General features: G+C 47.2%; 1 protein-coding gene across 4 annotated transcripts in view; it reads right to left on the bottom strand.

Moving 5' to 3' along the window:
- Positions 1-1,461: 1,461 nt before the first annotated feature.
- Positions 1,462-26,585, bottom strand: part of Kcnk1 (potassium two pore domain channel subfamily K member 1) — a 38,069-nt gene continuing 12,945 nt past the window's right edge. For 3 of the 4 annotated variants that reach the window (NM_021688.3, XM_063278268.1, XM_039097960.2), the window contains exons 2-3: positions 7,227-7,622; positions 1,462-3,217 (exon numbers count right to left, since the gene is read on the bottom strand). In NM_021688.3, the coding sequence (NP_067720.1) occupies positions 2,958-3,217; positions 7,227-7,622 (656 nt within the window). In that variant the 3' untranslated portion in view covers positions 1,462-2,957. Of the gene's footprint in view, positions 3,218-7,226; positions 7,623-25,492; positions 26,546-26,585 lie in introns of those variants that run through there. The other variant, XM_006255820.5, reaches the window with a different exon arrangement.

Here is a 26,585-nt window from a genome sequence, read left to right as displayed (position 1 = left end):
GGGTTCTCCTATAGACCATGGGGGCAACTACTGTCATGTGTTCACAACAGTACTGTAGTTATGGGACATGGTCTCAGGGGTGCTGGAGGTACACAGACAATTTTGGAAATGGGTACATCTGTGTACACTTATCAGAGGGCATGTGCATGGGTGTGGCATGCTTGTGTTGGTGAGTATATGCATGTGCATGTGCACACGTGAGCACAGGCATCTGGAGTTCAGGGGACAACTTCAGATGTCAGCCCTTAGGCAACAACACCCCTGTTCTTCAAACAGGGTCTCTCACTGGCTGGGACTTTGTCAAGCAAGCTAGGCCAATGGGCAGCAGGCCTGATACCCACTTCTTTAAGCTTCTCTAGAATTAGCGTTGAAAATGTGCAGGTATACCTGGAAATTTCTTGAACACAGATCCTGGGGGCTTGAACTTGGGTCCTAATGCTTGTGTGGTGAACACCTTACCAACTGAGCTATCTCTCCAGCCCAGAAATGGGTATATTTGACAAATAACCTTAGCCAGTTAAATGCCGTAGGATAAAACAAACAAAACATCCTACGGAATGTTGTGAGAAAATATCCATGGTTGTGTTGGGTCTGTAATTATCCATCGTTCTACAAAATTAAGTCTTCTGAAACCAAGACTAACCACCCAGAAATACATTAGAATGACACAGGTGTCAGGTTTGGAAGCCTGTAATATGAGAATCCAGGCCATAGTACCTCATAGTAGCCTTTTTCACAGATACATTGTCTGTGAGCTCTTAGCTAACAGACTTCCAGGTCCCATGGTCTCTCACCTACAGAGGAAGTTAAACATAAGGGACTAGTAGTGGATGAACATCTTGTTCCCTACCCACTCCTACCTGAGAATCAGGCAGCCTGGCTGTAGGCTTGTGTCACGGCCCCTCCTTAATCCTCAGAAAAACTGTAAGACAGGAGCCCACTTCCACCACCAGAGCCTTGATTTCTTTTTTCAGGGGCCCACCATGCTGTCTGTCTCTGGTTGTGGCCTGAAGTTTCTTCAGAACCCCCTTTTTGCTGTTGTCTATCTGTCTGTCTGTGTCATAAATAACTCTAATAAACTCCGTACTCTAAAACCATCCCATTATCTCTCTTCTGTGAAGGGTCAAGCATATAATGTGACAGCCATTGTATTAAATAATTTGACCGCCCACAAGGCATCTAGACCCTGAGGACACAAAGGGGCTTTCCTGAGCCCCAAACTCAAGATGTAGCTTGAGTGACAGAGCCACAGGTGTCCACTCTGCTGGCTTTTAGACTTGAACTTTACCTGGTCTCATTATATGTCCTGATAAGCCAGATACACCAATGAACTGTTACTGTATAGCACCTATCCTGACATCGCAGACACACCGGTGACTTGTTACTGTACAATATCTCTAATGTGGGGTATACATGGACAATACACATAGAGGAAAACATCAGATATAGTAAGCCACAAGATTGCAATCTGCCATGATTTTATTGATTTCAGCTTCTAAACGTAGAATTCTCAGATTAACCTGACATAATTTGTTCGGGAGAGAGGGACACTGCCATTGTGCTTTAGTGTGAGGTGGGTAGAACCGGTGGTGTGCCCTCCGGGCCTGTGAGGTGGGTAGACCTGGTAGCATGCCTTCCATACCAAATAGATTCACCTTCTCACCAACCCTCTTCCTCACTTGTCTGGTCCTACGCCGTCGCAAGAGAGTAGAAATGTATATAGGAACAGAAAATCATCCTGATTTTCTCTTGAGTTTGTTATGCTTCCTAGCTTGTTGTGGCAATTCTGGGTTCTTTAGTATAAAGAGAAATCAAAAAGGAAAAAAAAACTCTTATCTTGGCTTAAGAAGTCCAGGGATATCTGGTAGCCTACACATATGCACAGAATATAAACATATTTATATGTTCTATGTACACAGTGGATGGTGACCTATTCATTATAAATAGAGTTAATTTAGACTTCTACAAAAATAATCATTTTGGATAGGCACATGCAAGCCGGGACACTTAAGCCTATTTATAAAATACATCTCTATAGATTTTTTTGTTTTGTTTTTAAATATAAATGTTGCTACCTAGCTGTCGGCAAAATGATTGGAATGCAAACCCAGAGTCCCCAGTTACAAAGAAAACCTGCCTCCATCCACTGCAGTACACTGTTTCAAGTATTCATCCCCAGTGTGTAATGCCAGGTGATGACATCACCTGTGAGTTACAGGTGCAGGATGCCAGGCGATGACATCACCTGTGAGTTACAGGTGCAGGATGCCAGGCGATGACATCACCTGTGAGTTACAGGTGCGGGATCCCAGGTGATGACATCACCTGTGAGTTACAGGTGCAGGATGCCAGATGATGACATCACCTGTGAGTTACAAGTGCAGGATGCCAGGTGATGACATCACCTGTGAGTTACAGGTGCAGGATGCCAGGTGATAATATCACCTGTGAGTTACAGGTGCAGGGTGCCAGGCGATGACATCACCTGTGAGTTACAGGTGCGGGATCCCAGGTGATGACATCACCTGTGAGTTACAGGTGCAGGATGCCAGATGATGACATCACCTGTGAGTTACAAGTGCAGGATGCCAGGTGATGACATCACCTGTGAGTTACAGGTGCAGGATGCCAGGTGATAATATCACCTGTGAGTTACAGGTGCAGGGTGCCAGGCGATGACATCACCTGTGAGTTACAGGTGCAGGATGCCAGGTGATGACATCGCCTGTGAGTTACAGCTGCATGATGTCAGGTGATCACATTGCCTGTGAGTTATGGGTGCACACCTCATTTGCCCAGAGATTAAAACCCACTCCCCCAGGATCCAAAGTTCCGTGTTTTTAAAATATTGTTAACAGTAGATATTTCTTAAAATAACATCATCTTAGCTTTGACTTTCTCGTAAAAATGAACACAGTCTAGGCTCTGCCTCATGTCCGGGGTCTGGTGACCCATGCTCAATGGTTTGCAGAGCCATCCTCATAGGGTGGTGACTGGGAGGCCACAAAAGGCTCGTTTTGCTTCTGCTCCTCCTTCAGGCCGGCCGCCTGCTCAGTGATGGAGGAAAAGGACAGTTGGTCATGCTCCATGATGTGAACTTGGTCTTCATCCTTGTCTTTCTTCACATAGAACATTTTCCTGAATTTCTTCAGCTCGTGGAGCTCACAGAAGGTTTCCAGGACAACCAGCATGGCTATGAGTCCCAGGAGCAGGTAACCTGGGGAGTCAGAAAACAGGCACCATCTTAGTTTGACCTAAAATAAAATCAAGATGGAGCAACTTCTCCCCCTCCCATGCCACACACAACGAGTTCTCCAGCAGGTAGGTCCACTCCAGCTGATTCCTCGAAGGTTCGAAGTCCACAGAGCTCATGGAGGAATGCAGAGGGGAAGAATGAAATGACTTAGCCACCCATGAACTCGGACTAGTCACACTCACAGGCCTCAGATGTGTGTGATCGAGCTTTGCACAAGTAGGAGGGTGTACCCAGGCACGTGAGTGCAGAGGCCAAAGGACACTGGATGCCCTGTCTGTCACTCTCCACTTTATTTCCTTGATGCAATGTCTCTCACTGATGCTGGCATTAGGCTGGCAGCCAGCAAGCCCCAGGATGGCCCCGCCTCCACCTCACCCAGCTAGGGCTGCAGGTACGCAGCCTGCTTTTTATGTGGGTGCTTGAAATTCAAACTCGGGTCCTCATGCCTGTTGCGGTCATGCTTACCCGCCGAGCCATCTCTCCAGGCCTGGCTTCAACAGTTGTCTTTAAGTGTTAAATACTCTTTATTTGACACCATACATAAACCACACCAAAATGGCGTTTGGTACTAAAAGACAGCAACCGTTGACACAGGGAATTCTAATTAAATCTTAAATCAGCATCGTCAAGAATAGCTGTTTCCCGAGGCTTAGCCATTGCCTGTACAGGCTAGTGAATACAGACCGAAACAGCTTGGCCTTCTACGTGGTTCTGAGGTAGTGAGGGGCTTTTCTCGTGTTTAAACACATTCGTGTTATACTAAATCTAAATATAAAACCATTCTATTGCTTTTCCACTGACACCTCATCTTTGTAGAAAGTTGAATGTTCAACAGAAACATTGTTATCATTCATGATCTGAATTCTAATGTATGAATTGAATTATGGTACGCATTAAAAGACGTGAGACAGAGTTTTGTAATAAATAAGGCAGGTGGTATTACTCATTAGGATAAGCCATTAGGTCTGTTCTCTCTCCCTTTTTCTTAATCCCAGCGAAGATTATGTCTATTCCAGGGTGGTACTTCTTGGGGTTCTCCAAGTAATCAGCATAGCCTCTCCCCAGGTCATGCCTTTGCTCTTGTTAGCACCTTGTGTAAGAAAGTCCAGAGGCCTGACCTGTCTTCTGCTCAAACAGACCTGGGGATCTGGTCCATTCTATGCTTGCCTACCCCTTCTGCCCTGGGCACACTTCTCAACAAGCATCTTCTTGCTTTTCCCAACAGCAGCCAGTTTTAATTTGCTCCCCGCTGCTCAACACCGCTAATGCCTCAGCCTGAAGCCAAGCTCTCTCTTGCTTCACTCTTAGAGGAAGAAAGCAGTCAATTGTGACTAGTGTGTCTTTCCTTAGGTCAAATGGCTTGTGACAGTCACCCAGTGAGACCCTTTCCTCACAGGCTCTAGAATCAGAGTCACAAAAAAATTTTTTTTTTTTTGCCTGTTTCATAAGCACCTTTCCAAGCACTCAATAGTATTGTCACAATTTCTGCTTCTGAAGCCTCCTGACGTCACTGTCAGTGTTTGGGCACATGGACCATTCATTGGGTAAACAGTTTTCTCATTCCTGAAAGGTAACCACCATTTCTTAGAACACATGATGGGCGAAGAGTGACCTCAAGTCAGTTTTGACATAAAAAGAAAGTCAGGCAATCTGAACATCTGAAGTACTCATTCCATGTTCCAGGAGTAAATCAAAAAAGAAAGGTTTCCAGAAAATGCAGACAAGGAAAGTTAACATTTGCATTGTTGGGGCTTGGGTGGGCCCTGGATATGTCGGGCACAGTTTAGGCATCTCCAGCTTTGACTGTTGGCTTTGGCAGTAAGCTGGTGCCACGGGGCCTTTCTTGTGTTCATGAATCTACTCCCTCCATGATTATTATTTAACCAGACTCTGGAACGCTGTCAGAAGAGCCCACGGGGTTCCAGGCAGGCGGTGGGATTTTATCCCACCTACATCTTCGGAACATTCACTCCTTACATGATCAAGTCCTGAACACTCCATGCATTAAATCTGTCCTGCTTGGCTGCCCAAGAAAACATGGTCCACACTGTAACAAGGAGAGCAGGTTGGGGGAGAATTCGGTATTCTGGGGAAAGCTGAGAGTTTGTGTGCCAGGAGAAAGAAGAGAATTATTTACACAGAGAAAAGTTTAACCAGAAGACACTGGACATTCTATATCCCTAGTTCATGAAGAAATTAGAAAGCAAAAGGAAGTTAAGCAATTACCTGCTAGCCTTTAAAAAAAAGTTAAGATGATATCTTTATTGTTATCAAAGTCAGATACTTTTTTTTTTTTTTTTGTTAGTGCCACCTAAGAAGGGTGGGAACTCAGATACCAATGATTGCATAGATGTGTGTTTCATTTGAGGACCTCAGAGTTGTGATCTGCGAGTCATTAAAAAAAAAAAGTATATTCATTTGGGACTCGTGATCTTATTTCTTAGAAAGATCTCAAATATAAGAAGTATAAATATAAAACACTGAGGTGCTTTGCCATGCTACCGAATTACAGGCAACTTAGTCAACAGGCAAGAAGGGTGGGCTGTGGAGTGGTCTCTGGGGTGGTCTCTGAGTCACACACAGACTCTTTGAGTGTGAAACCCTCATTGCAGGACCCTGGCAAACATTTACTGGGCTTGGACTGGAGCCAGAAGCCATGGAAAGCACTGGGGTTTTATGAGTGGTGGCTTTGTTCCTGGGGAACCAACCATTTCATGGAAATATTCAAAGACACACAGTTCAACCAACCACTCTGTGGGATTAAAACAGTAAAATGGGGTGAGAGCACCAGCTGTTCAAGAAGCCATGACTTCCTAGAAGCCATGACGGAGCTGGGTCACAGATAGAAAGATTCCAGAGAAAGCAGAAATGGAAAATGTGTTACATACTGCTAGCTACATGTCCTGAACGAAGAGCTCGCACAGAAAATAAGCAGTCTCTTTCAAGTGGATGAGTGACTTTTTTTCCAGCTTGTGTGTTGTATGTGCATGTGCATGTGCATGTTTCCATGGAGGCGTGTTTGCTGGTGAATATGGTGAATGACATTCTATGACTTCCCTGGCTCTCCCGCTTGTTTTTGAGATAGACTTTCATGCTGAACCTGGAGCCTGCACTTGGAGCTAGCCTGACTAGTCAGCGACCCTGGGATCCTCTGGTATCTGTCCCATTCCCGACATGTCACCACACCTGGCTTTTTATGCGGAGGCTAAAGGCACTTTAATCTAAAAGTCATTGTCTACTTCATTTTCCACACTAAATCCTAAAAACAATTGATGCCGGGTAACTTTGAAACAGAATAACGTAAAACTGAGGTCAGCAACCACTTTGAGAAATTTCCTGGAAAATTAAAGAACACGATGTTAGTGACAAGGGGTTTGGGGGGTTGTAGGCCCTATTTTCTTGTGTGTAAAATGTTTAACGGTGTAAAGTAAGTTGCTTTAATCAAAGTTGGCTACCATGCCTGTGACACCGTTGGAGGAATTGATCAGGGAGGGAGATGGCGAGCAGTGAAGAGACTCGCAAGTGTGAAGCCCTGAGTTGGATTCTCCAACCCCTTGGGGAAGATGTTGTCCTGGCCTGTGTTGCCATCCCAGAGATGGCGAGGTGCCGGTGGGGACAGGAGGGTCTCTGGAGCTCACTGGTCAGCAAACCTAGGCAGTTTGATGAAATACCGAAGAGCGAGCCTGCAGAAGGCGCCAGAGGAAGGGCTAGGGAGGTTGTCCTCCGACAAGCGGGGATACGTGCGCACCCCACATGAAAACGTACAGAAGACGCAGAGCATTGGAAACCTAACTAAGCAATAAGAGTTGTGAAGGGAACGGTGAGGAGAGATAGCCGTGGGAAGACAGAGGCAGAAAGAAAATACTCCAAAGAGAAAGCAAGCGGGCACTGAGGCTCAACCGTCAATCCCCAAAGTGGAACGTGGGGGACAGAAGAGACGAACAACGTGCCGCCTGCCACGGGTACTCACACGTGATCCCGATCTTGTACAGCTCCCGGAACTTCTGGTTGTAGCCTTCCCCTGGAACGTAGTCCCCCAGGCCGATGGTGCTCAGGGAGATGAAACAGAAGTAAAAAGATTCGAGGAAGTTCCAGTCATCCTCCAGCACGGAGAACACGGCGGCCGGGATGAAGAAGAAGCAGGACACGGTGACGAATCCCAGCAGAACGGCATGGACGATGGCCACCACCTGCTTGGAGAAGCCCCAGCGTATGTGGAAGTAGAGGACCGGTCTGCGGGTGACATGCACGGTGACACGCTGGACCACGGCCGTCAGGAAGAGGAGGGTGAACGGGATGCCAATGACAGAGTAGATGATGCAGAAGGCCTTGCCCCCATCTGACAAGGGCACCGTGTGGCCATAGCCTGTAAGGAGGAAAGGCTCTGTGAGTGCACTGGAAGCAGAAAGCAAGTTAGGAAACAACATGCACATGGGCGGTAAGGAAGAGAACACAAGATGATGGGTGTGAGCCTTCAGAGGCTCTGGCCTCTGGTGGTCTATAAAACTCAGCATGGGTGACACGGGTGACAGTCATTTGTGGGGCAAGATATGTGAATCATAAGAAAGTTAAAGGGAGCAAACAAGAAAGGCTTCATTCAGACTGTTCCCAACCACCCTAAGGATTGGACAAGCATGCTCCAGCAAACAGAAAATCAATTACCTACAACCTCCAAAGAAAAGTCCACCCTTTCTAATAATTCCTCTCTGGTCTTGGGTAAGAAGGAGCCCTAAACCCTAATCCAGGGTTCCTCACACATGCTGTGTGTCTGTGTGAGCCTATGTGTACATGAGTACAGGTCCCTGCAGAGATGAGCCACTTGAGTTAAGCATTGAGAATCGAACTGCTCTGCGCCATCTCTCCGACCCCCACTCCTACTTTTTAATGAATTTACAGTTTCATGGCTGTCATTCTGTCTCATGTGCATTTCCTCGTTCAAGATACAAACAGCTAGGACATCATGTCATGGGACACCCCCGACATCCCCTCTGAGGACATTTGAAATGCCCCTCCCCCTTTCTTCATGATATGGAACCAGCTCCTTTCATGCACAGGTCTCGGGTTTAAGACACACTAGAGGGCTGAGCAGGAAGTGTTGGGTGCTAAGGGACGAGAGCCACATCACCTCAGACCACCCAGGAAAACTCACGCCAGGACATCCCACTCATCAGGGTTGACCCCTCTCTCTCCCTGCTCCTCACAGGATCCCTGTCAACCTCTATCTCTAAGATGAACTACACTCCCATTTGAGCCAGATGACTCATGGAATGTCCCAGTAGGACAAACAAAGGTGTGTGAAGACAGCAGGCTGATAATAAGGGGGTGGGGTGGGGAGGGGCAGACACAGTAAAGGTATGGAAAGCAAAATCCCAGTCAATCAAGGGCTGGGTAGTTCTTTCAGAGAAAATTAGTCCACTCTCTTGCTTCAGAACTCATCAAGAACTCCACACTTTTCCCTCTTGCTATTTCCAGACAAGGAAAACTTGGCAATCTGCCCCACCAATAAACCACAGCAGTTACTTTAGGACTAGCGATTGATAGATTGTTACTTTACACTAGCAACTGTTATTTTAAGATTAGCAATTGTTACTTTAGGACTAGTGACTGTTAGTTACTTTAGGACTAGTGATTGTTGCTTATAACACGTGCCTGTTTTTCTTTCCTCAAAATCATTATGGAAAAAGCCTACGAGAGAACAAATATCAGCATGAGAGAACTCAGCCAGGCAGGAGGCTCTCTGAACCACTTCTGAAATCCCATAAGTGCTTCCTTCAGAAATGACCAATGTATGTGAACAAGTCCACTCAAGAGAGCTAGCTAAGTGCATTTAAAAAAATAAAATTAGGTTCTGAAAAAAATGACACATTAGTGTAATTGAAAAAGGTTTCAAAATGTAGTCTTGGGAATCTTGCTTTAAAAGAACAGTTCCACAATCCCTCAGTTGTAGATTCAAATTCTATTTCATTCTCAAGTATTTGATATTTTAAAAAAGGCCAAAAATAAAATCTCTCTTGGGGGTCAAGTGATGACATAATTGCCCTCAGCTCCTGAGGAGCTGAGTTCAAATCCCTGGTGCCCATGTTAAAGGCCAAGAATGACCACACATGTACCTAAAACCCCTGCTCAGTAAGGGGTTGGGGGAGCAAGAGAACCACCGATGCTTCCTGGCAACCAGCCCAACCCCATGTTCAGAGAGAAATCTGGTCTCATGGGAATTAAACCAAGAATGATAGACCAAGATACCAATATCCCATGTCCTCCAGAGACCTCTGAACCCTGTGAGCACATCACACACACACACACACACACACACACACACACACACACACACACACACACGAGAGAGAGAGAGAGAGAGAGAGAGAGAGAGAGAGAGAGCCTTGATTGTCCTGATAGTCTACCCCAGAGGGTACACGGCTCATGAGTGAACCACAGATCATCTTCTGAAACCTCGTGCAAATGTACACATCCACCCACCTATGCATGCTTTTGTGGAGTTCTCAAGAATGACACACGTCTCCAAGTGGTTAAGAACCATCGCTCTGAGCACCAATTCCTGAACCCATCTGGTCCCCACACAGCCAACAGCTCCTGGGAATGCTGAGGCTAATTTTGAGCTTGACATTTGGAGAGCTGGGGCTTCCACACAGCATCAAAGATGCCAACAGTGTGCCACATTCAGTCAGCATATGGAACAGGGAAAAGTTGGGTGTTTCTTTTAATGGAAAAGAATGAGACCAGCTGCCAGGCAAGCAGCCCAGCACACAGGGCCCTGGTCTCCAGAAACTGGAGCTTCCGCTAGGGGACAGGTTCCAGTGATCAGAGATAACCAGAAATAGACTCTGGACATAGCTTTTTATTGCACCACAGCAAGGCTGAGATTCAGGAGTGGAGTTGCAAACTTTTGGCTAAGAGTATGAGGCAGTGAGAGCATCCACAGGCCAAGACAGTTAAGCAGAGAGTTCAGGGATGGAAATGACTTTAGCAAGGAGTTTGTAGGGGAAAGAAACTGATCTGAGGTAGGAGATGAAAACGTGTGTGTTTGTGCTCTATTCCCTTTTAGAGGCTGTTTTTATGAATTTGCTATTGAAAGTGTTAAATGGGGCTGGAGAGATGGCTTAAGAGTTGAGTTGAGAGTTGCTGCTCATGCAGAGGACCTGAGTTTTGTTCCTAGCACCCACACGGTAGTTCATGACTGCCTGCGTCTTCAGTTCCGGTATACCCAATGCCCTCTTCCAGTATCCACAGACACTGCGTGTGGTAGCACACATACACACATACCCTCCCATGCACACTAAAAATAAATATAAAAACAAATACTTTTTAAAAAGTGTGCCACATCTACGCCACACAGCCTAGGACTTCTGTCTCCTCTGTCCCAATAAATAATGTGCTTGGTTTTCATGGTGGGGGAGTAGAAAAGTAAACAAAGTTCTGGGGTTAGGGGACCGGAGACATGGCTCAGGTGGAAGTGTAGCTTTAGTAACATGAGGGCCTATGCTCCATCCTCAGGCACTATTTTCCCCCCATGGAAAAAAGTCAGGCACTGTGATGGTTTGCATAGGCTTGGCCCAAGGAGTGGCACTGTTAGGAGGTGTGGCCTGGTTGGAGTGGGTGTGGCCTGGTTGGAGTGGGTGTGGACTTGTTGGAGTAGATGTGTCACTGTGGGCAGGGGCTTTAAGACCCCATCCTAGCTGCCTGGAAGCCAGTCTTCTGCTAGCAGCCTTCAGATGAAGATGTAGAACTCTCAGCTCCACCTGCACCATGCCCACCTGGATGCTGCCCTGCTTCTGGCCTTGATGATACTGGACTCAACCTCTGAACCTGTAAGCCGGCCCCAATTACATGTTGTCCTTATAAGACTTGTCTTGGTCATGGTGTCTGTTCACAGCAGTAAAACCCTAAGTCAGGCACAGAATATATACACGTATATTCCCAGGGCTGAGGCTTGAATTGGTAAGGCCATGGGCTAGTGAGAAACTCTGTCTCTAAAACAAGGTGACAGGACCTAAGAAACAATACTCAAGCTTGTCCTCTACCCTATGTGCATGTGTACGTGGTGTGCACACCCATGCATCACCCCTCACATACACACACACACTTACACACATGCACACATCCATGCATGCACACCTTCACACACGTGCACACGCAAACACAGCTTGAGGACAAAACTTTTACTCTGTCTTTTTATTATTGTTACCACACAGTAACAGGATCTGGCTGCAGAAAGATATTTTTATGGTTTAAATAGAATCCAGCTAAGAGGCAAAAAATTATGTGCATGCGTGGGATCCTGACCAGGGCCATTTCTTCTTACCCCCTTGATGTTTATATAAATCAGTTTGTATAGTGGAAAGTGTGAGGGTCAATTTTAATTACCAACTTGACACAGTCTAGAGTCACCCAAGAAGTGAGTCTCAGCTAGGGACTGCCTAGTTCAGATTGTCCTGCTTGGAGACGTTGTCTGGATTTCATCGTTTGCTGTGGGAGGACCCAGCCTGAAAGTGGGCGGCACCATTCCCTAGGCTGGAGATCCTGAACTTACGAGAGAAGTCAAGCTGAGCATGGCGAGTGTTCATCGCTTCTGCTCTTAACTGGGGGCTTCAGGTTCCAACCCCAGTCACAAACTGTCATGGTATCATGGGGCTCCAAACCCTTTCTCCTTTAATTTTCTTTTGTTTTTGCTTTTATTACAACAGGAAATGCAACTGAGACACAAACTACCTCCAAAAACAGCAAAAGTTAGATTCCTAGGAAGATGGACTTGGTTCTTAAGTTCCACTCTCTGGCTCCTTGGCTGCTCCGTTTGGTCGCAGCTTTGCACCTTTGAGTCTCAGGAGGGTATACACCAAAGGTGGCCATCTGAACATCATCCTTCTTCCCATTTGGGTCTTGTAACTACAGGCTAATCTCTTATCTGGGGCCGTAATCTTCTCTCTTTACTTTGATGGAATCTCTGAAGGAAGCATTCTATAAACAAACATGGGCTCCCAGCTTGACAGGGCACAGTCCACCAAGGTGGGGACAGTGTGGTGGCAGACAGGACCAGCTCTCGTGTGCTGGTGGTGATGGAAGTGTCTCGTATTTGGGAATTGGGACAGAAGACGAGGAGCCTGGACCAAGAATTGGGAGCCCAGGGTAGAAAGAAGGGAGACTAGAGTGGGAAGCAGAGACCCAGCAGTAGGAAGCAGGGAGACCAGGGGAGGAAGCAGGAGACCTAGGGCAGGAAGGAGGGATGGACTTTCCCCTCTGGTAACTCAATTTCTCCAGGTGGGTCAGATCCACCCATTATAGCATCGACATCTGAGGGGCAAATCATGCAAACACATGAGACCATGGGGAACAGTTCACACCTAAACCCTAAGGCCATGCTGACATGGGTATTCAGGTATTTAAATCGCCTTCACGCTATCTCAGAGAACCTTTGTGAACTCTTACAGGGCGGCACACCAGAGCAAGCAACTTTCTCACCTGTCCCAGATACTTCTGAGAGTCTATAGTTCAGCCAGTGTAGTAACTATCCTTGTTTCTTTAACTAGCAAGATATGGAACAATGAATCTTCTGTATGCTTGGCTTGGTGCGTGCTCACTGGGGAAGGAGGCCCAGGAAGGAACTCTAGGAACTGAAATCCACCCTAATAGAAATACAAACCAGCAGCTTCCTGACTGAGTTTGCAACCCTGGACTCTGCTTGTTTGGTTTTTCTCAGAACTGTGTGTCCCTATAAGGTGTTGGAAGGAACACATCCTTCTCTGAAGCCTCCAGGCTTCCAGCCTACAGAGAGCAGAGCGCATTGGCCTGAGAAGCAAAGCCTTTGATATCTAAGAGCAGAAGTCCCAGCACAAGGAGACAGAGAGAATTAATCTTTTGTTCAACATATGAAACATAACCAGATACACTGGTGGGTAGATCTCCTTAGCCTAACCCTCTGCTGGCCTCCTTTAGAAACACCCTCCCAGACAGACCAAAAATCATGTTCATAATGTTCAACCAGTGGACCTGTGCATCTTCCTGTCTGCCCCAAATAGTACTGGAGTTCCAGGTACACACCTAGCTTTTAATGTGGGCTCCAGGGATCTGAACCCAGGTAATCATGCTTGCACTGCAAGCCCTCCTAGACACTGAGCCACCCCTCAGCCCCCACCGTGACAATGTTAGTAACAGGGACTATGCTGGGGATGAATCAAAGCAGCCAGTAGGAACAACAGACAAAGCTCTCTGGCAGCACAAGAACATGAATTAGGCCTGCTGATCTACTGAGTAAAGTCTTACATCCCCCACCTGCCATTTCCCTGAGGTCCCCTCTGGGTTTAACATAACGGCCCCGAAGCCATCACTACCCTGAGGTTTCAAAATTAGGATACTGTAGAGGTTTCCTAGATGTGCACTTTCAGAACACGGTGCACCATCCCTGCTGCAGGCATTCCCCCAGGCACGGAGGCTGCTCAGACAACTCTGGATTTCATCTTTCTTCTCCTGGGAACTGCTAGGTGCCATGTGCTGGGAAGACAGACTGCAAACGTAATTCAGAATGCTGAAAGACAAGGAGGTGAGGTTTTCTTTGAGATTTATTTTATTTCTATTTGTGTGTACGAGTGTGTGTCTGTGTGTAGGTATGTGTGCATGTGTGCAGTGTGCATGGATGCCTGAAGTGTGTGTCAGTTCCCTGGAGGTGAAGTTACAGATGGTTGTGAGCTACCCAATGTGGGTGCTGGAAACCAAACTGGGTCCTCTGGAAGAGCAGCCAGTGCCCTTAACGATGATGCCATCGCTCCAGCCCATTTGGAGCTGGGTTTTCTTGATGCTGTGTTTGCATCCTTGATGATGTGTCCCTACCCACAGAAAAGTCGAACGTAGTCAAGAGAGCTCTCTCACTTGGCTCCAAACCCCAGCTCTAGAATAGAAGGTGAAGTGGTCCTCAACCCCCATTATGTGCGAAGAGTGAGGGTCCCCAGGCACTCTCCGGAGGGAACCATCTGCCAGCCTCCATTCCTGAGACTCACAATAGTCCTTTGTCAACATCCCTACTGGCTACAGGAGGATGTCCACTGAGGCTGAATGGAAACTCGGAGGCAGAAGTTTCTAGATTAGCATACTCTTCTGCTTCCCTGTTGGCTTCTTTAATCCTTCACACAGGAATCCTGAGAATAAAGTGGAATGATCCACGTGCTGTCTGTACTGAGCTCATATGTGTGCCTGAAACAACACGCAGCTGTTTTCACTGTTGCTGGAAGAAACAGCACCTTGAGCTGTCCCCACCCCCCATAGCTCCTAGTAGACCACAAAGGAGCCACCTGCCTGTTCCACTCTATCCTCTGCACACAGTTTAGTCCCCCCCCCCCACATCTTTATGATAACATCCTCCACTGTGATCCTGACAGCAATTGATCAGGGAAAAATTCTGAGCTGCCTTGAAATTAATTGCACAGGCTGGCAGGTGGGAAGAAGAAACAAAAAGACGACATTTAATCAGCTGCAGGTAAAGTCAACAGTAAGGACTGTGTGGAAGCTCTGGCTTAATTCCGTTGCAGCTGACCTCGAGGGACCTGCACCCTGTTTTCCTATTTAGAGTATAAACTTTCGAGACTGTTGCTCTAAATTAACAGCTATGAATCTCCTCTATGAACCACTGTACTGTTCCCCCTGACATCTCCATGAGTTATCCTACCCTTCTCAACGAGAGCCAACTTAGCTTGCCATACCTTCTCTTTCCAAAGGTATGAATGTGCTCTAGGGCTGGGGAGAATTCTCAGCCACTGAGGTGTTTGCCATGGAAACATTAGGACCCAAATTCCATCCCCTGCACTCGTGGGAAACATGGGCACAGTGCCATGCATTGTAACCCCAGTGGGCTGACGGGTGGATCCCTAGGGCTTGCTGACCACTCTGTATAGCTGAGCAGTTTTGCCCTCCACTTTCTCCTTACCATGATGTTCTCTGCCTCATCAGAGGCCCAACACAAGGACAGTGGGTCGATGAATCAAAATAGACCTTTCCTCATAAGTTACAGTAATAGGACATAATATATATATATACACATGTATATATATATATATCCCCTTATTCCCTTTTTGGAGCAGATATGTGTGTGTGTGTGTGTGTGTGTGTGTGTGTGTATCCTCTTATCTCCCATTTTGGAGCATATATATACATACATATATATACATACACACACACACACACACACACACACACACACACACATATATATATATATATATATATATATATATATATATATATATATATATATATATATATATATATATATATATATATATATATATATATATATATATCCTCCTCCCTCCAAACAAAGAAACTACAAAGGACTCTTTAGCTGAAGGTGATCAAATGCTTTATACCTCCTGTTTGCCTAAAAGCAAAATAGAAGTACACACACACACATACACACACACACACAATGTCATTTTGTCTTCCTCCTGCCTTTCTTCCTAAAGGCTGCAGAAAAATTTCAAGACTTCTTTATTGACTCAGAAACTCAGGACCAATGCGACCTACAGCTCCTGCCGTGAAATGTTTCTCACCTTGGATACCTGGGACAATGTCACCTGTGTCCCTTTGTCTCCCTGAAATGTGCTGCTCTTTGTGGAAATACTTTTCTCCCAGGTGATGTACCTGCAGCCTTAGTAAACTGATGAACTTTCCCCTTATTAATCCACCTATCGCTATAGGCTGTGTCTCAGCCACAAACTCATGCCAGCTGAGGAGAAGTATGTTTTTCTGTCTCTCGCTTCGGTGACTCAGGTGGGACTTCCGGGATATCCCACTTACCCCAGAGGAACCAAAAGAAGATGAGTCCATGCCAGGATTCTTGATGATCTTTGTACATGACGTCACCACTATCTGGAGCGGACCTTGATTGTTGGTACACATGGCTGGCTTGCTCACCAACTCCAAGGCTTGGCCAAAGTGAATGTGGAGAACCTTACGTAAAATTCCTATGCCACAGAGAGCCTTACATAAAATTCCTATGCCACAGAGAGCCTTACATAAAACCCCTATGCCACGGAGAGCCTTGCGTAAAATCCCTATGCCACAGAAAGACTTATGTAAAATTCCTATGCCATGTAGAGAGCCTTATGTAAAATCTCTATGCCACGGAGAGAGCCTTATATAAAATCCCTAGGCCACAGAGAACATTATGTAAAATCCCTATGCCACAGAGAGCCTTACATAAAATTCCTATGCCACGGAGAGCCTTACGTAAAATCCCTCTGCCACCTCGGTGTGATCCTTGAATTACCCCCACTGCCTTATTCCTCCTTTCTTCAAACGCTTATTTTATGTGAAAAAAAAATTTCGCTTGTTTATGTTGATCGTCATTCTTTTTTAAAATACATGCCAGGATGTCTGCCCGCTTGTTTTAGAGTGCATCCCAATACCCAGATGCCCTGCTTCATATTGGTTGTCAACTTGGCAGGATCTAGGATCACAGATACTGAAGCAGCTCCTGGAAAAGAAACACAATGTAGGTTCTTGCTGACCTTAGCTACCATGAGAATCTCATGTTTAAGGCTGGGTGGAACAATGACAGACAGCACCAGAGAACTGCAGGTATTTGAACACTCTTTGGTCTTTCTGAGCTGGGCTCAAGGGCACAAACAAGCCTTGTCCAGAGGACTCATAGAACATGGCCGATGGCTCCCTGGAGGGCACCTCTGAGGCCGGAGGTTTTGCTGTGCCACACGTCCTGGGCGCAGCGACCCTAAGAGCCCGGGTTCTACTTCGAACTACCATCCTGGTGATCACCTGCAGCTGCAGCAAACCCTGACAGGAGCAGCTTAGAAGGCGGAGAGGTTCCCTCGGGTTACAGCGTGGGAAGGCGGGATCCAATGGCCGGTTGTCCCTGCTGCTTTGGGCCTGTGCATCACAGCAGCATCCCCAGGCCGAGGGGGCTGCTCACCCCACGCACAGGAAGAAAGGGGGTTTGCCCTCTCTGCTGCTACCCTTCCATCTCAGAGTTTGTATCTAGAATGTTCCTGCAGACCCTCATGTTGAAGACTCGTTTCTCTAGAGCGGCACTTTGGGGAGGTGGTGGGGTGCTGAAGAGGTGGAGTCTAGGAAGCCATTTTCAGACCATGGGGAAAGGTGCCCTTAAAAGAGGATAGTGGGGGGGGGGGCTGGGGATTTAGCTCAGTGGTAGAGCGCTTACCTAGGAAGCGCAAGGCCCTGGGTTCGGTCCCCAGCTCCGAAAAAAAGAACCAAAAAAAAAAAAAAAAAAATAGGATAGTGGGTTACTGGATCACTGGGTCACTGGTTGGGTTTTCCGATGTTCAATTCCCAGGGCCCACACCGTGGAAGGAGAGAATTGAGCCCCAAATGCTGTCTTTTGATCTCTACATACATGCTCTGACATGTACCCCCCCATGAATGAATGAATGAATGAACGAACGAATGCAAGTTTTAAGAACGGTTGTCAAAAAAAAAAATTGTCAAATCCAAACAGATGCATTTTAACCCTGATTGATAACAAGGCTTGTCTGTGCCCTCAGAATGTTCTTGATTCAAAGCACAGCTCCCATCAAGCCTTGCAGACTCAGAGCCCGCAGCCCACTGGAAGTAAGTGCATTTGAGTCCCCGCCACCTTCTAACGTCTCACAGGAGACATTGGTGTGGTGTGGCTTCGGCTTTCCCATCAGAGACTGAAATAACAAAGGGCTGGCCATCTGTCTGTCTGCACGATGCCAGAGAACATGGAAGTCCTGCAGCAAGAGCCACCTGTCACGGCACAGCCCCAGGAAGGTAGATACTGCACTCTGCTTCCTATCCCCTTCTTATCTTGGCTGCTCTGCCAATCACCTATATTTATAACTTCTCACCCCCAGCGACTAATAAATGAACAAGTGGGCCACTGAGCAAACCTTCAACATAAGGGTCTGCAGGAACATCCTAGATGCAAACCCAGGTGGAAGGGAGCAGCAGAGGGCAAGCCCCTTCTTCCAGTCCATGGGGTGAGCAGCCTGCTCTGTCCAGAGATGCTTTGATGCACAGGCCCAAAGCAGCAGGGACAACAGTGACCTGCTGTCCCCTCTTCTTGCTCTGGAGGGAACATTCTCCTCTGGCAAAGAACAGAGTTCCCTTCCTGAGCCCTCAGATTTTTCTAGCCCTTTTTAAAATATCTGCTCCACCCCAACAAGAAAATCACCTGCTTACAAACAGAATGTTCCACACTAGAAATGATTAAAAATGGCTCCTCCTAGGGCTATCTCTAAACTCTGAATTAATGTGACATTTTGCAGGCGATGAGTGGGGGTTTTAGACACATTAGAATCATGATTTGATTTTTTTTTTTTTTAAAGCAGAGAACATTTTCCTTGACACTAAGACTACAAACCACGTCTTAGGAAACTGGCCACTTACGGGCAGCAATGCCGCCCAGCATTCCTAGATTCAATGAGATTTCCTGAATCCCTCAGACATTTGTATGAGGTGCCGACAGTTCTCAAACACACAACGTTAGTTTGGTTTATTTAGATGGGCTGGCCTACATGGAGACACCCTGAGGACAAGCTCCATGACACACACTCTGACAGAATGTTCTTCTAAAAATACACACACAAGAGAGAGAGAGACAGAAAGAGATGCATTTACACACACACACAGAGGGTGAGAGAGACAGACAGAGACAAAGATGTGCACACACACAGAGAGAGAGACAGAGAGATAGAGAGATATGTATGCACACACACACAGAGAGAAAGACAAAGACAGAGAGACAGAGACAGAGAGAGACAGAAAGACAGGCAGAGAGGCAGAGACAGAGACAGAAAAGGAGACAGAAACAGACAGAGACAGTGACAGAGAGGCAGAGAGAGACAGAGACAGACAGATAGAGACAGAGAGACAGAGAGGCAGAGAGACAGAGACAGAGACAGAAAAAGAGATAGAGACAGACAGAGACAGAGACAGACAGAGAGATAGAGAGACAGAGATACATGCACACACAGTCCTGTTAGGTAATTTCTAGGGAAAATAGTGGGCTTCAAGGGAAAGGATGTGTGGCCACGTGTATATATACATACATGTGAAGTACACAGAGGTGCTGGAACAATAGCTCAGTATTTAGGACCATTAGCCCTGCAATCATGAGGACCAGCATTCAGGTCACCACACCCACATAACAAGCCAGGCAGTCCCCAAATGCCTGCAACCCCATTTCTGAATGGGGTGGAGACAGAAGGCTTATTTGGGATTGTTGGCTTTTGCTCTAGTGCAGACACAAGCCGCAGGTTCAGGAAGAGAATCTGCCTCTGGGGACTATGTGGAAAGTGGTAGAAGAGGAAGCGGATGTCCTCCCCGGTCTCTGCACTCAAGTTCAGGCCTGCGTACCTGCACACCCAGGTGTGCATATACACTGCATGCACATAAATAAATACAAAGTACATATTACACACACATCATATACATATATTATAGATACATCACTGTACTGGCTGGTTTTATGTGTCAACTTGACACAAGCTGGAGCTATCACAGAGAAAGGAGCCTCCCTTGAGGAAATGCCCCCCATGAGACCCAGCTGTAAGGCATTTTCTCAACTAGTGATCAAGTGGGGAGGGCCCAGCCCATTGTGGGTGGGGCCATCCCTGGGCTGGTGGTCCTGGGTTCTATAAGAGAGCAAGCTGAGCAAGCCAGAGGAAGCAAGCCAGTAAGAAACATCCCTCCATGGCCTCTGCCTCAGCTCCTGCTTCCTGACCTGCTTGAGTTCCAGTCCTGACTTCCTTTGGTGATGAACAGCCATGTGGAAGTGTAAGCTGAATAAACCCTTTCCTCCCCAACTTGCTTCTTGGTCACGATGTTTGTGCAGGAATAGAAACTCTGACTAGGACAATCATATACATATACACATAGACATCTAAAACCTTGATTCTTGTCTGAAGAGGCACCCGTTAAAACTATTTAATATAGGAGTAGGGTTTTTTTTTTTTGAAAATGTGTGTGTGTGAGTGTGTGTGTGTACACCCACATGATGTATGTGAATGAGCATGTATGTCAAGGTACACAAGGAGAGGCTAGAAAATAACTCTGTGGAGTGAGTTGTCTTCTTCTGCCTTGATGTGGGTTCCAGGAGGAGAGCCCACATGTCAGGCTTGGAGGACTAGTTAGAGTCTTTACCCGAGATGAGCCATCTTGCTGACCCAGGACTAGGTTTCTAAGGTTTACAGAAGGAACTGCTATTGGCCTGAATGCTACCTGTAGGATGATGTCATCACGCAGATGTAGGCAGGTATAAGATAAAATGAGGCCTGTCATTGGACGAGAAGGAAGGAGTGGGAGAAAAGTTTTAGAGAGAGTAGGAGACTGGAGCGAGAAGCGGCAGAGGAGAGAACATGGAGGCTGATAAGACTCCTCTCTGCACATTAACAGGTTGTTATGAATATTTTTAAGGGATGGATTGTACAGGGCTTTGTATGTTTAGGTGGGCAATTATATCTTATCAATTGGATCAGAGGTCATTGTGTTGTGTGTTCTTTCATGTGGCGATTTAAGTTTAAGAGAGTGTGGCGGCTGGAGACACTGGGCTGCCACAGAATTGGGACGTGTGTTTCTGGCATGGTGGCAGCCTGACTTCGGAACTAGATGGGTAGAGAGATTGCTGCCAGGCTCAGAGAGTAGCCATCGGCAGTGTGATATGGGATGGAGCAGAGCGGGTGAGACGCTTTGCCGACTGAGATGAAGATACCTACCACGTATCTTGCAGCACTATGGTGCCAGACCTAGTGCAGGATAAAAGACAGCATTTTTAATAATTTTACAGCAACAGCTACCTTCCCCAAACCCAAGTTTTTCAGGACTCAGGGCTACTGCCCTACATAAAGCCAACAACACAGAGAACTTAAGATTATCTGAGCCTCTGGAAAGGCCAGGGAGCAATGGAGATAGAGAGCTATAGGCAGACCGGAGACCAAGGAAGACAGATTCCAAAGCCTTTTTAAGGGTGGGGACATTTTCCTGGCTAATATCTTTAGTGAAATGGCGGTGAAGAGATAGGACTGATGAGATGACTCCACCGTTAAGAACACTGGCTGCTTTTCCGGAGGACTGGGGTCCAATAGCCACCACCCTGTGGCAGCCTGATGCTTGGGGAGGTGGAGAAAAGAGAATCAGGTTACCTGGCGCTTGTGAGTCCCCTCCACCTTACGTTTTGAGACAGGGTCTCTTACTGAAATGGAAGCTCACAGATTGACTCAACTGGCTTGTCAGCAAGCTCCAAGGATCCCCCTCTCTCCTTCACACCGGATCTGGAATTACACGCCATGCCACCACGCCCAACTTTTATGTGGGTGCTAGGGATCCACACGCGTGTCCTTATGCTTGCACGGCAGGCGCTCTGTGCACGGAGCACCCTACCGATCTCTCCCAGCCACCTTTTGAGGCCAGCAAAGGAGAAGGGGCTCAGCAGATTCTAGAGCCCCCCAGCTCTCCTGCGCCAGACACAGAGCCCACAGCTCTCTGGTCGGTCGTGCTTCTGTGAGAACCTTAGCCCGACAATGGATGGGATCACCTTCCGCATCACTGCTTTGATGCAGAGCGCAGGCCGTGATCAGTTCTTTCTGCCTTTCAGTCTTCACTGCTGATTGGCCTTGGTACCTACCTGTCACTCACCAGAAGCATCGTGGCCAGACTGCTGATTGGCCTTGGTACCTGTCACTCAAGAAGCATCGTGGCCGGGACCCAGCCAAGCCCTGACCCTTGGAACCTTGGTTCTCACCCTATTAGCCAAGCAAATGTGAGGCGCCCAGTGAGTAGCTCCCCTGTGAGTCCTACCCTGCTCTTTTCAGGATGACCTGCTTGTGACATCTGCTCGCCACAGCCTCTATCGGAGTTAACACTTACGACGCAGGATAAGAGAGACGGGCTAAAGATAGAGGCATGGATGTTGCGTGTGTGCATGAACATATGTTTACACGTGCTAGCAGAGGCCAGAGGTCAATGTTGACTGTCTTCCTCAATCACTCCGCTCCATGTTTTTTGAGACAGGATCTTTCACTGACCTGGAGGTCTCCTGAGGATGTTCCTTGGGCAATACAGAGGCAACCCATGGCCATCTTCTCTTCAAGAATGCTGCGTTGGAATGCAGGCAAGAATGACATCATAGCAGACTAGGGGTGCAATGTGCAGTAGGCTCTGGTTGATCAGAGTGTTCAGACAATTCCAGTACTCACCCCTGGTTAACAGCATGAGCTCAGTATCAGGACTCTATGGTCCTCTAACTGCTTAGAGGTCACTGGCCAAACACATCCGTGTCACATGCTGGGGGTCAGGATATCTGACCTTGACATTAACAGAGGGATATTTGAAGGTTACACGGCAGGCCTCTAGAGAGTCAAAAGTGTTAGCCAGGTGGCAGCTCACACTTGTAATATTAGCATTTAGGAAGCTGAGGCAGAAGAATGATTACCAGTTCAAGGTCAGCTTGGGATACATGGCCAAACCTTGTCTCAAAAGGGCGGGGACTCCCTACCCCCAAAACCCAAACAAGTTTGATGGATCTCACTTTGTACTTCAAACACTTCTGTGGACCTGCTTGGTCCTGAACTGTGGGAGTATGTGCCTGTCATACATGTCGGATCAGTATGATACTCAGTTCCCGAGTTCACACCTTTTAAAGAAAGTAGCAAGAAGGAAAAAGAGACTTTGTAGGTTTGATCCCATGTGTGGTACTAAAAAATTGCATCTTTTGAAGATGCTGGCAGATCATTAACATGAAGGTGAATGGTGGCACGAGAATTGCATGGATTCCATGCCATTTCTATGGAACTGGAGCAGGACTTGAACCTGTGACATCCTGTGTTCTGAGAAACAGTGACACTAACCAGATGTTAGAGAAAAGCCAACCGCCCTCTCTCTGAGTCTAGAACACTAGGAAATTACCTTGAACAGCTACATAATACAGAGAATTGTATTTAGAATCCCCAGTTTCAGGGTGGCTCAGTGGTTGGTAAAGTGGGGACCTGAGTTCAATTCCCAGAACCCACAAACAGCTACAGTAACAAACAGGAGTGGTACATAGGTCTCAAATCCCAGCACAGGAGAGGTAGAGGCAGTGGGACCCCTGAAGCGTGTTTAGATAAAACGTGGATCTCCAGGTCAGTGAGCGATCCTGTCTCAAAAAACATAGAGTGGAGTGGTTGTGGAAGACAGCCAACATTGACCTCTGGCCTCCACTAGGACACACACACACACATACACACATACACCCATACACACACACACACACACACACACACACATGCTGGGTGTCCTGATAATAAAACTCCCCACTTGACAAGAACAAACACACACACAGCCCAGACACACACAGAATGCCATGTCTTTAGGGGGTGGGGACATCAGGACCCAGCTAAGATGTCACTGGTTTTTGTTGTGGCCTCACTGTGCTGTCATGGTTTTACTGGGACAATTACGAGCGTAGCAATCAGATGACCACCCACTTAGACCCACACCAACCGTGTGGAGATACTATCCGTGACTCATCCTGGAGCATTCACTAGTTTACACCCTTGAGAGCGTCCCCATCACCCCAGAGCTGGACCCATGAGAATCTGGGATTGTGAGTCCGACTTCCCATCGAGACCTGCACAGAACACCCACAGTTTGAGTCTTGAATAGCCTTGGTGGTATGTGTGTGTGTGTGTGTGTGTGTGTGTGTGTGTGTGTGTGTGTGTGTGTGAAAGCACTCAGAACACTCTATTTTCTCTCTCTCTCTCTCTCTCTCTCTGTGTGTGTAAGCACTCAGAACAAATACTCTATTCTCTCTCTCTCTCTCTGTGTGTGTGTGAAAGCACTCAGAACACTCTATTCTCTGTGTGTGTGTGTAAGCACTCAGAACAAATACTCTATTCTGTGTGTGTGTGTGTGTGTGTGAAAGCACTCAAAACAAATACTCTATTCTCTCTCTGTGTGTGTGTGTGTGTATGTGTGTGTGAAAGCACTCAGAACAAATACTCTATTCTCTGTATGTGTGTGTGTGAAAGCACTCAGAACAAATACTCTATTCTCTCTCTCTCTCTCTCTGTATGTGTGTGTGTGTGAGCGTGCACGTGCGCACGCGTATGTGAAAACACTCAGAACAAAGTGCTACTCTATTCTATAACCCTAAACCATGCATAGTCTCAAAGGAGGTGTACACCTGCCATTGGCAAACAGGGAGGCTGCATTCAGTCCTTTGTTCTATCAGTAATGACCTCAGAAGGGTGGCCCAGGAGCAAGCCCCATCCATACCTGTGGTTTCCTGGACCCTACATGCATGTGTGCATGCATATGTGCATGTGTAAATGTGTGTGTGCATGTTGTATTTCATGCTGTATGTTGAGGTCAGAGAACAACTTTTGCAGGGTGTGGTTTGTGAGACATGGTCTCTCTACATAGCCCTGGTTGGCCTGGACCTCACTATAGAAACTAGGCTGGTCTTGAACTCACAGGGACAGAAAACAACTTTGTAACCATCCTGTCAGGAATGGAGATATTCTAAAGAGACACTGCACCCTCCCATTGCCTATCAGACTATTGAAATAATAGACCCCCCAAGAGACTGGAGTCACCCCAGGAATCTTAAGAGGAAAAGGCTACAGCATGGGCCCACTAGATGGAGAGTCTATCTCCCAAGAAGAGAGATCTCACAGTTCTGACCACCTGTCAGACACCTAGAAGAACAGACTGGAGTCAGAAAACAATGGTCAGTGATGGGTGAGACAATACCTGGACCAGATGTACGTCACTGTATCATCTTGTCCTCTGTTTAAGTCTAAACCTCCTGTCAGGGCCCTGAAGAGGGACTTGGGGGCTCACTTGTCCTAAATGTCCTTTCTTGTGTGCTTTTCACTACTCCTGGTCTTTTTCATCAGCCTGCTGAGGTCAGGTGGCCAAGCCTGGCTCACTGGGGAGCTGCCAGGGCCAAGACTGTGACCCTAACAAATCCAATGACAGTGTAATGTTCTTTTTACATTTACCAGGACTCTAGGGAAGCTCTATGCACAGTTTGGCTCCCCCATCCCACCTTTCTGACCTGTCACATGCAGGGCCTGTGAGCAATGTCTCTTCTGTCTCTTCAGTCTCCTCAGAGCAAGGCCCTCAGTTTAGTGCAGCACAAGCCAGTTTTGCTTGATTTCGCTTTCCCTGTTCTCGATAGCGTGCAAGCCAGGCCATGCATCAGATAACAACGACTCCCACGACCCGTGAGTCAAGGCCCAGCCCTTCTTTACTTACCTGTACCTAACTGCAGCTGGCTCCTGTTGCCGTTGGCGTGGGTAGTTCTGGACTCTGGACTCGGGAAGACTACACTTTCGCTCTCTACGGACAGCCTCATGCCTGCCTCTGGACATGCGCACTGCGCAGATGTCGCGACAGAACAGCCTTCCTTCCGCATGACCAGCCCAAGCCCTCCCGTGTCTGTAAGTCAAATACCATTCCTGCCCCAAGACAGCTGCTCAGGTCGCTGCCCCCCAACCCCCCGCGTCAAGTCTTGTAGAGTCCCACCCCTGTTGCCAGGGGCCTCGCTCTCTTCCCGTCTGCAGAGAGTGCCGTTGGGGGCTCTCTGAGCCTACATGATTGTCTCTATACTGTGAACTCAATAGGAAATACCCGACTCAGAAAATAGGCCCCTGTGGCCCAAGTGGAACAGTGAGCTATGGAGAAACCAGGTCGAAGATGACCCTGAAGAGAGCCTAGCCCTTACCCTCGCCTCACGATGCCTTCATACCTACTGTCCCTGCATTTGGTCTCTCTAGACTTCCTCATCATGTCTGAATACATCATTACGTTAAGATTAGCCATGAAGCTGGAGATGTAGCTCAGCCCAGCAGAGTGCTTGCCTGGCATGCAGGGATCCTTAGGTTCCATCCCCAGCACTGCATATCCTGGGTGTGGTGGCTCACAGCTCTGAGGCCCGCCCTCAGGCAGAAGCAGAAATATAAGTCATTCTTGGCTGTGAGATCGAGGTCATCCTAGTCTCAAATCCGTGTCTCAAAAGATTACATTAAACTAAATGCTTAACAACAATGACTAATATTAGCAGTTAGTGTTAGCTAACTAAAATGAGTCTTGCTCTTTGTGAAATCGCACCGGATCTTTCTATCAGTGTCGGCCAGACTGACTCTTGACGATGTCGCTTCACCGTGTCCTTCCTACGGTCTTTGCCAGTGACACTCAGAAGGGACTGCGGACAGACCCAAGCATCACGGAGAGCAGCTGACAGCCTTGTGTGGCAGGAGACAGTCGCAGGAAACAGTGAGACAAGAGGAGACAGCCCAAGGCTATCTTCCCTCAACTCCCCTCTGCTGCCAAAAGAAAGAAGGTGGAC

This window comes from Rattus norvegicus, chromosome 19 (genome assembly GCF_036323735.1).
Source record: "Rattus norvegicus strain BN/NHsdMcwi chromosome 19, GRCr8, whole genome shotgun sequence".
Lineage (NCBI taxonomy): Eukaryota > Metazoa > Chordata > Mammalia > Rodentia > Muridae > Rattus > Rattus norvegicus.
This window is presented reverse-complemented; position numbering and strand designations above follow the sequence as displayed.